The 9686-nt window shown below is 36.4% G+C and overlaps 3 protein-coding genes across 3 annotated transcripts in view; all 3 read right to left on the bottom strand.

Annotated features, from left to right (window-relative positions):
- LOC21397684 lies at positions 1 to 576 on the bottom strand. Its single transcript, XM_024169544.1, has 2 exons — positions 455 to 576; positions 1 to 251 (listed from the first exon to the last, which is right to left on the bottom strand). Exons 1-2 carry the CDS (start codon positions 543 to 545, stop codon positions 25 to 27), a joined length of 318 nt encoding a protein of 105 aa, XP_024025312.1. The 5' UTR covers positions 546 to 576; the 3' UTR covers positions 1 to 24.
- A 3097-nt stretch (positions 577 to 3673) lies between these two features.
- On the bottom strand, positions 3674 to 7546 carry LOC21397683. Its single transcript, XM_010104191.2, has 2 exons — positions 6505 to 7546; positions 3674 to 4278 (listed from the first exon to the last, which is right to left on the bottom strand). The coding sequence occupies exon 1, from the start codon at positions 7478 to 7480 to the stop codon at positions 6509 to 6511; it is 972 nt and encodes a 323-aa protein (XP_010102493.1). The 5' UTR covers positions 7481 to 7546; the 3' UTR covers positions 3674 to 4278; positions 6505 to 6508.
- Positions 7547 to 8642: 1096 nt separating this feature from the next.
- The window catches only part of LOC21397682 (histone deacetylase 6), a 3679-nt gene continuing 2635 nt past the window's right edge, over positions 8643 to 9686 (bottom strand). The window contains exons 5-6 of the mRNA XM_010104190.2: positions 9542 to 9681; positions 8643 to 8813 (exon numbers count right to left, since the gene is read on the bottom strand). Of these exons, the coding sequence (XP_010102492.1) occupies positions 8786 to 8813; positions 9542 to 9681 (168 nt within the window). The 3' untranslated portion in view covers positions 8643 to 8785. The remainder of the gene's footprint in view (positions 8814 to 9541; positions 9682 to 9686) is intronic.

Genomic DNA, 9686 nt, shown 5'->3' with positions numbered 1-9686 from the left:
TGAACTCTCATTCCAAACGAAGCCTTAAGCAATTAGAGGACTAGGTGCGGCAGGGGCAAAGTTTGTCTTTGCCCTGTTTTTAATCGGCGAAGGAGGTGATATTCGGAGGCTTCGCAGACTCCGTGAGGGTACCGGTTTGTGCTCGCCAGCTTCTAGATTTTCACATCCAAAGCCGCCTTCTTCGATTGCTGTACTCTTCCGCAACACGCCTTTGCAGTCGAAAATATACAATGATGAACTCTTCTTGTCACCTTCATAAACAAAATATTTAAGTAATGTCAAAAGCCTCAAGGGAAAGTTTTTAACATAGGAAAACAGGTAAAATATCATCAGAACTTTTGAGGGAACTTTTTTTCCCTATTCAGGACATAAAACGGGTGACCAACTTCAATAATGCGAAAAAAAAAAAAGCCTAAAGGAGAAAAGACGATCAATCAGAAGACAAGAAAACTACCATAAGGAATGAATGATGAAGTTGTTAACAGAAAAACGGCGAAGCCCAAGAGAAGAAATAGTGAAACCAGCTTTGCTGCAGAAGAGCTCATCTTTAGTAGCAGAGAATAAGAACTTGGAAAATCCTCGGAGTCCCTTGTGTAAAGAAAACCAAAACCAGAAGCAAGATTTGAAGATATAACTTGGTTTTTCTTTACGTATCGGTTTATTTTTATCGACAATCATGGGTAATATATATATATATATATATATCGTCTCCTCAATTGTCAACTATTATTACGTACTGTTAAAATAATTATCTAATTTATAAAAGTTTGTTGACTTTGAACCCAAACACCTAACTTCCCCGTATTTTCATGGAAAGGGAAATTTGACTTGGAAATCTACGAAGAATACAGGAATCTTTCTTCTTTTTTTTTCTTTTTCCTTTTGAGTGGGAGAAAATGGTGTTTTGTTCAGTGAATTTTCATCTGATTAGAAGCAGTGCTTGGTGGCTTCAAAAGCTCAGAGACATATATGGACATGATCAGGCCGCAATATCATTTGAATCTAACGTTTTGTCAAGCTTACATATGTAAAAGTAAAACGACAAAAACTTAAATAAAAGTAAAACTGAGTTATTAAAACGCTAGTGAAATTGAACCGAGAAGAAAAGATTCTGGTAAGCCTATAATTTGAAATGCGTAGGCATATACTATTGATCCACTATGTATTGAAGTCGGAACATTCAAATGACTGGGGTATTGGAGAAAAAGATGTCGTTTTTGTATAATATCTCTGGTTATACCGCTGGTTCTTTGTCGTTGCCTCAATATTGATCCTACAAGTTGGCAAAAAAAAATTGCAAAAAACAAGGAAGACTGAGAAAGAAAAAAAAAAAAGGGTCAACTTGAAAATTTTGGCTATAATATAAAGTCCTGGTTGGTTTTCTACTAGGAATTGTTGTCCGAAACGTAAAATTAAACAGATTTAAAATAAAATATGAATAATATAGAAAATTTAAAAGACAGAAAATTAACGTGGTTTAGAACAAAAATGGTAAAAAATTTTTACTATTAGCAAAGAAGATTATAAAAGTTTATTAAATATTTCTCACTGCTCAAATTCTGAATATAACAAAAATCTTTCACTCTAAAAGTAAGAACTCTAACTGTCAAAGAATAATTCTATGACTAAATATTCCTACATCAAAACAAAAACAAAAAAGAGAAAATATGTATTAATAGGAGAACACCACGCCGCTGCTACCCAAGTCTCACGGCCACCTATGAAGCATATTTATGTATATGCTCCCAAAGATAGTCGGCTAGTCCTACAACCCCTAATGCAAGTCGAACTATATAAATATGCTTCTCCAAAGAAGGTCGGCAGCACCTCATAAGAGAAACCAATGGGCCTTGGCCCAATAGCAAAATTAAGAAAAAATTTGTTAATGTAATTATTTAACTAAAAAATTATAAATTAAGAGTAAATAGTAAAAATTTTGATTCATATATTTTTAAGTAGCATTTGTTAAGATTATTCAAAATTAAGGCTTAATTAAAGCCACAAACCCAACAGGAATAAGTGGGCGTAATTTGAAGCTTTTTTTTTTTTTTTTTTGTAAATGGAGGCATTTGAAAGTGTATGTAGTGAATGTCAAAGCCATCAACCGAAATGTGTTGACTTGCAATGTTCCGTAAGTTGGGCATCTCAATTCCATAAGACTCCAAATTTACAAGTGAGTTTGGATTGGATAGACCCTAAATTTGTTCTTACACGTTTGAAGAGAACTCATTTAAAAAAAAAAAAAAAAGGTTAAAATTAAAAATTTAAAAAAAAACCATTTAAAAAAAAAAAAAAAGTGTTAATATTACAACTTGAAACACAGCCTTGTGGTTTGCAAACTAATCTTTTTCACAGCCATACGCTGAATGCTGGTTCAATTAAAGCAATCTCCTCAAGACAAGAGCTTTTTGTTTCACAAACTTGGTATGTGTACTAACTGAATTCAAGGCACTCAAATGGTTGTTGCTTCCTTGAAAATGCTTTTAGCTTCGTCCTTCTTGGGTCCAAAAGCTACAAGAGTAACAAGACTTTTAAACTTGGTACAGAATTTTAATAACATTTTGATACGTTTCATTATAACATGTTTAATGCTTAATATAACATTTAAATGTCATTCTTGTTTCATTAAACTCTTTTTTAAAAATTAGTTCTAAACGCATAGCGAAAAGTCAATACTCTTTTACTTCTCTTCTTGTATTTCCTAAAAGTATTAGCGAAAGCAATACCGAACGGGCTTTCTTTGCACTTTCACTCTGAAATTACATCTAATAGCAAGAACATTACAAAGAAAACAACCCATCAAATTAATCAAGGAGAACTTCATTGGAAACACCTCAAGACCAATCAAGAAACAAATACATTAGCCTTAAAAGCTAATGTTTAAAAAAAAATAACTTGAGTTTATTAAAAAATAAACTTTAAGTTTTATTTTACTCAAGGAGAACTAGTCGGACATATATTAAAATTTTCATTCTTGGAGACTATTTGTGTATGTATATAGATAAAGACTATACCATCTTACACCATAATACGTACGTATGAGAGATGCCGAATCAGTAAGCATAGCCCAAGTGTTACCAAAGGGGTCCCGGAGATTGATATGAATGTTCGCTCAAAGCCTCAAACAAGCCTTTACAATCAATATCTTTTAAGGGGCAACCCAACACTCGAACCTGTGACCACAAACCCTTCACGGTACTTCATTAACGTCGAACCACCACACTCAATGGTCTACCTTTTCAAAATTTATTGTTAAATGGAATAAATTTCATATTACAGCATCAATCTCTACATGTTACAGCGTGTTTAGGTCCTTCACAAAACATACGTCATTAGCAGGAAAAATAATGGAAAATTGCACACGAGTAGCAATGAATGGTGGAAATTGCCACCAGGATGATTTTGAGAGGCCTTCGGTTCAAGATGGATTTCTTTTTTTTCTCTCTCTCTCTCTCTCTTTTTTAATAGATAACTCGAATGAGTTTTTTTGACGCGGAAATTATGCATTGGTATTAATATTTAGGGAAGAAGCGGAATTTTAAAATGCTTGTGTTGAAGTTTTCTTCAGTTGTGTAGCTTTCATCCTGCACAAGTTGACCCAGCGTTAACATTATCTGTGGCGCACTACCATTAAACAAAAAGATAAAATAAGCATAAAAATGATGTTAATTTATATAAATATAAAGTAAAGTAATTCTAATGTCCTTAGGCCTCCTTATTTTTTCAGAATGTGATTAAGAACTGCCAAAATCTGAGGTTGAGAAATTCAATACAACTAGTAAATAAATCAACGCTAATGAACTAAAATATACATCTACTATTGAGATCGATTATTTCCTACCAGTAGTTTTTTTTTTTTCTTTTTTTGTTTTTGTTTTTTTTACATGCTCTGAGAACCAGTAATGATATTCAATTGCACAACAATAACCCACAAATGATCTCCTGAAGAACAGGATTGAATTAATGACACATTTGCGTATGGCAATAGAAACCATGTACAGAGATGAGAGGACTAGTTGAAATATTGACATCCATGGAACAAGGAGACTTAAGCAACTAGAGGAGATGCGGGCGCGGCAGGGGCATCCAAAGTCTTTGCCTTGTTTTTAATCGGCGAAGGAGGTGGTATTAGGAGGCTTCGCAGACTCCGGGAGGATACCGGTTTGTGTTCAACGGCTTCTAGATTTTCACATCCAAAGTTGCCTACTTCTCTTGCTGTAATGACCCGAAACACGCCTTTGCAGTCAAAAATATACGACGATGAACTCTTCTTGTCACCTTCATAAACAAAAGGTGATATTGAACGAATTATGTTTAAAGCCTCAATGGAAACTTTAACATAAGAAAGTAAGAAAGTGAAATCTCAAAAAGTCAGGACCTATGTGAGAGACAACTATTTGAAGAGGGTAAAGCGAAAAAAAAAAGCCAAATAGAACATAAACCGGATGACCGACTTCAACAATGCTAAAACGCCTAAAACAGAAAAGAAAATCATCAGAAGAGAAGAAAACTACCATGAGGAAGGAGTGTTGAAGAAGTTGCCATATAAACACCGAGGCCGAAGAGAAGAAATAGTAAAAGCAGCTTTTCCGCAGAAGAGTTCATTTTTAGTAGCAGAAAATACAAACTTGAGAATCCTCAAGAAAGCCAGGTCACCCCAGAAGCAACATCTGAAAATATAGCTTGGTTTTTCTTTATGTTTAGGTCTCTTTTAATATCCATCATGGGGGTTATATATTATAAAAGTTTGTTGACTTTGAGTCTAGGCACCTAACCTCTTTTATTATCCATCATGGGGGTTATATATTATAAAAGTTTGTTGACTTTGAGTCTTGGCACCTAACTTCCCATATTCTCATGGAAAGAGTGAGGGAGAAATTTGACTTTGCAATCTACAAAGAAATACAAGTTACAAGATACTTTTTTCCTCTTCTTTTCTCTTCTTTTCTTTCTTCCTTTTTTTCCCCCCTTTTGGGTGGGAGGAAAGTGTGTTTTGTTCAGTGAACTTTCAACTGACAAGAAACAGTGCTGGGTGAATTCAAAAGCTCAGAGACATATATGGACATGGTCTCACCGCAATATCAATTGAACAGTAACGTTTTTGTCAAGCTACACATGCAAAAATAAAATGACAAAAAATTAAATAAAAGTCGTGCATGAGAAAAGGACCCAGCAGACAAATGAATTACTAAGAGGCTACTGAAATTGAACCAGGAAGAAAAGATTCTGCTAAGCTGATATTTTGAATGCGTACGCGTATTATTGACACACAATCCGCAGAACATTATAGAGCCTGGGGTCAACTCAAGTTCAACAAAAGAAATCTATATTGGAGCAACAGATGTCGTTTTTGTATAGGTCCCGTTCTTTTCGCAAGTTCAAATTATGTCAACACCAATTTGAGTTGAAAACTTAATCGAGCTGGCATTTTCCAACTCGAATTGTGAAAAGAACGGGGCCATATCTTTGGTTATACAGCTGGCTCTTGGTTGTTGACTCAATATTGATCCTACAAGTTGGCAAACAAAGAGCAAAAAACAACACGGAGAAAGAAAAAAAAGAAATGTCAACTTGAAAATTTTGGCTATATAAAAAGGGCTTGTTGGTTCACTACTAGGAATCAGTGGGCACGGGCGCAAACCAAGGCATTTGATACTTCGTGTCAATGTCTGAACTGAACGTCAAAGGCAGCATTCGACAAAATTGTGTTGAGTAGCAATGTTTTCTACAAGTTGGGCATATTACCAGATGACTCCAAATTTACACGTCAGTGTTCCAACGACACACATTTAAAATTCACGTGCAGAAAGTTGTGAAATATGTTTGTCTGTGCGAGTTTACACTCACACACATGTTTGCAATGGTTTCCTGGAAGCTGCTTTTAGCTTTGTCCTTCTTGAGTCCAAAAGTTACTTCTCATAAAAATGATAGGACTTGACGACTTGTCAGTTGGTTAAGGAGTTAGTGGTTTCATTTTCTCTGTTTCTTTTGTGTGTGTGTGTGTGTGTGTGTGCGCGTGTGTCTGTCTCTGTGTGTGTGTGTGCGTGCGTGTTTACAGTCACACACATGTTTGCAATTGTTTCCTAAAAGCTGCTTTTAGCTTCGTCCTTCTTGAATCCAAAAGTTACTTCTCAGAAAAATAATAGGACTTGACGACTTGTCAGTTGGTTAAGGAGTTACTGGTTTCATTTTCTCTGTTTCTTTTAAAGTCTCATAAAAAAACTTCCTAAGTTTAAAGTTTAAACAACATTTTATAAACCTTAACAAACACATTTATTACTTACTAGAAGATTAAACTCATTTTTAAATATTTAGTCCCGAACGCAGTGAAAAGCCATAGCTTTTACTTTGACTTCAGCAAAAACAACACTAAATGGGCTTCCTTTGCATTTTCACGTTGCAATTACACTTAAATATCATGAACAAAACAAAGAAACCAACTCAACAAATTACTCGACGAGAACTTCACTGAACACCTCAACCAATCAAGAAACAAAAACATACCGTCTCAGCAGCGAAATGGGGTCCACATATCGACATAGCCCGCCAAAGAACGAGGGAGCTTCTCCTTCCACGCATCAAGATCCGGCGAATCACCTGTAAGAGCAACCGAGCTATCCTCGTTCTTCCCATTCCCAAGCCTCAAAACAAAAAGCTTCTCCCCAAAAACCCTTCTCATTGCCTTCAAAGTCTCCTTCATAACCACCCTCCCATCTCTCCGCTTATCCTCCGCCTCAACGCAACTCCCTCCAACGTTCACCATCACTCTGCCACCTTTTCTCAAACACCTGGCGAGCATCTCCCACGTCTTCGGATCCTGCAGCTCAGGAACCAAACTTCCCTTACTAAACAAATCGACCAAAATCCCAGAAAACCCATCTCTAACGCTAGCCTTAAAAGCGTCTCCAATGTAGATAAACAGCCTCTGGGGGTGATCTTTCTCGAGCTTGGAAAGCCCGAAAAACTCTCTTCCGACGGAGATCACAGAAGGGTCGAGCTCCCAGCCGTGGACGACGGCGTGGGGGTAGAGGCGGAGAATGAGGCGAGCGGCGGAGCCGGCGCCGAAGCCGAAAATGGCGAGTGGGCCCCCCGGGGGGAGAATGGGAGGGAGGGTGGCGAAGACATCGAAGTAGGTGTGGGTGGTGAGATTGGAATTGAGGAAGAAAGAGATGCTGTGGATGTTGCCGGGGTTGTCGAGGAGGAGGAGTCGGGAGCCGGCGAAGGGGTGGTCGGCTTTGCGGGAGACTTGGAGGACGCGGATGAAGTTGTGACGGGACTTGAACTTGGCAAGGACTTTGACGTCGTCGGCAGGGATTCCGTCGGCGCCGTTTTGGGGGGTTCTTGTCGTTTGGGGGTTGGTGGATTTGTTATGGTGGGATTTGGGGGCCAGTTGTAGTCTTTTTGATGGGGGGGAGTGGATTGGACTTCGTGGGTTAGGAGGGAATGTTGGGATTTGGTACGAGGTTAGCGGGAATGTCATGGTTTTCTCTCTCTCTCTCTCTCTCTCTCTCTCTCTTCAGAGGAAAACGTACCAGTTGGCGCCAAATATTTACATATGAATTCAAGGAGTTGTTCTTATTTGAAGCGAAGAAAGAAGCATGTATAGTCACTCAACTAGTCAACTTTATCCGGTTCCAACAGACTTGCTTTTATTTTTTTATTTTTTATTTTTTTTTTATTTTAAAGGGAACATTCTTTGTTAAAATTTAAAGACAGACGGGAAAAGGGTAGAGCGGTCACAGAATTTTTTTCATAAATTTTGTTAAAACCAAATAGAAAAAGACCATATGATCTTACTTAATTTATATTTTTTTTAACAAGATTTTAAAAAGGGACTAATTAGAATTAATTCAAAAACCCAAGAGATAAAATGAGAGTTTTTAGAGTTGCAGGCAAACTCAGAATTCCAAATAGTTTTTGTTTTTTGTTTTTTCTTCAAATGTTTCATTCATGTGACTTCCAAACTGTTTTTGTTATTAAAATCGGACCTTTTCATTATTCTTCAAATTCAAAAGCACACTAAAAAAATAATAAATCAAACATCAAATCGCAGCAATAGTAATAGTTGACGGAGTAGCAACGTTAATAATTACGAGTCACTCCACAAAGTGTAATCCGTCGGCATTGTAGGCGGCAACTGGCTGAATCAGTGGAATTGCCGAATCAGTGGAACATAAATCGCTCATACGATTGCAGAATTGTGGCATATTTTAGGATTTTATGCTTTCAAATCAAGTTCTCTTTTACTTGTAGAAAAAGAACTAGAAACAGTAAGCAAAAAGTGCATTTTGGTGGCTAGCCAAATGCTTTTGGACACTTATAAAATTCTCCATTCTCCTCAGTTGGAGGGAAATGTAACAAAAATGTTCCAACATCTGTACCAAGCACAAGACAATAACCAAAAAACTACCAGCGAAGTACAAATCTATTGTTACAAAGTGCAAAGCGCACACAAACTAGGGAAAAAAAAAAGATCTTCTCTCTACTTAAGAAGGATATTGTCTGCAGGGTACAAGTATTGGTTTTCACCTGTGTAACAAACGAAATATTTCCTTTTTTTCATGCAGTTCCACCCAAAAGGCTTTAAGATAAGAGACATCAATGACTTAATTGCAAACAAATACGTACTTGTTTTCTTTTTTTACGCTCTTCTATGAAAGCTTTGCCTTGATAGGTTTTCATCTTGATTAAAGATCTTTAACTTCCGGATGATAAGAAATTAGAGATAATGAGCAGAAACTATAGACTTCTATCTATCATGTCTCAAATGGTGCTTTAGGGGTTCCTATTCTTCCATCTCGTCTTTAACATCCCTGTAATAACAATCACAAAAAGGCACCCCTTCAATAACAAGTTCATTGTTCAAAGAAAAAAATTTATGAGATTTCCAATATTGCAATCAGCAATTTTGCACTAGGTGATGTTCAACTCCATAAACAGGACCAAGGAGAGAAACAAACGCAAACAATTCATGAGTAGATGAAATTACAAGATTAAGATTCGAAGTTAACTGGTAATAAAGATTCACCGAGTTCCATTACCAACAGAGGTTTGAGCCAATAACTTGAGAAATGAAAACCAAGTCTTTTTTTTTATCTTTTTTCTCTTTTATTTATTTTTTTATTTTTGTATTTTTTTTTTTGAAGGATCAAGACTCATATTTAAAATACCTAACCAGGATCTTAAAGAAACCGGAAATTCTAAAGAATTATAAACTATGAGAGATTATTGACAAGGTTTGAACAAGTGGTGGACTGGAGTTGGGTCAAAATGGATATGAACTTCCAAGTTATACGTACTGTCAGTGGGATGATGGAGATGGTGATACATATAATCCAGGTATAAGGCTCAGGTATAATCCAATTTTCATGAATAAAAAACCAGTTGAGTTAGTTATCTGAGAAGTTTGACTAGAAAAAACTCACGAGTTTCAACACCTTACTTGAAGAATGATATGCATCAATCTTGCATTTTGGTTAAAGTTATATAGGAGAAAGAAAAGTATTTCCTGCACATAAACTTAATAAAACAAAACCCTTACATTGTCTCAGTTTTAACCACAGGATGAGTATCAGTATCAAAGCTTCTAATCCGAGGCTTCTCATCTTCATCAATATCAGAATCATAATGCTCGCCATTCCAAATGCGTTGTTTTGGTCTTTGATCAATGCCCTCTTCTCCCTACA

The sequence above is a fragment of the Morus notabilis genome, unplaced genomic scaffold (genome assembly GCF_000414095.1).
Source record: "Morus notabilis unplaced genomic scaffold, ASM41409v2 Scaffold125, whole genome shotgun sequence".
Taxonomy (NCBI): domain Eukaryota; kingdom Viridiplantae; phylum Streptophyta; class Magnoliopsida; order Rosales; family Moraceae; genus Morus; species Morus notabilis.
The sequence above is the reverse complement of the archived record's forward strand: the minus strand, read 5'-3'. Positions and strand labels throughout refer to the sequence as shown.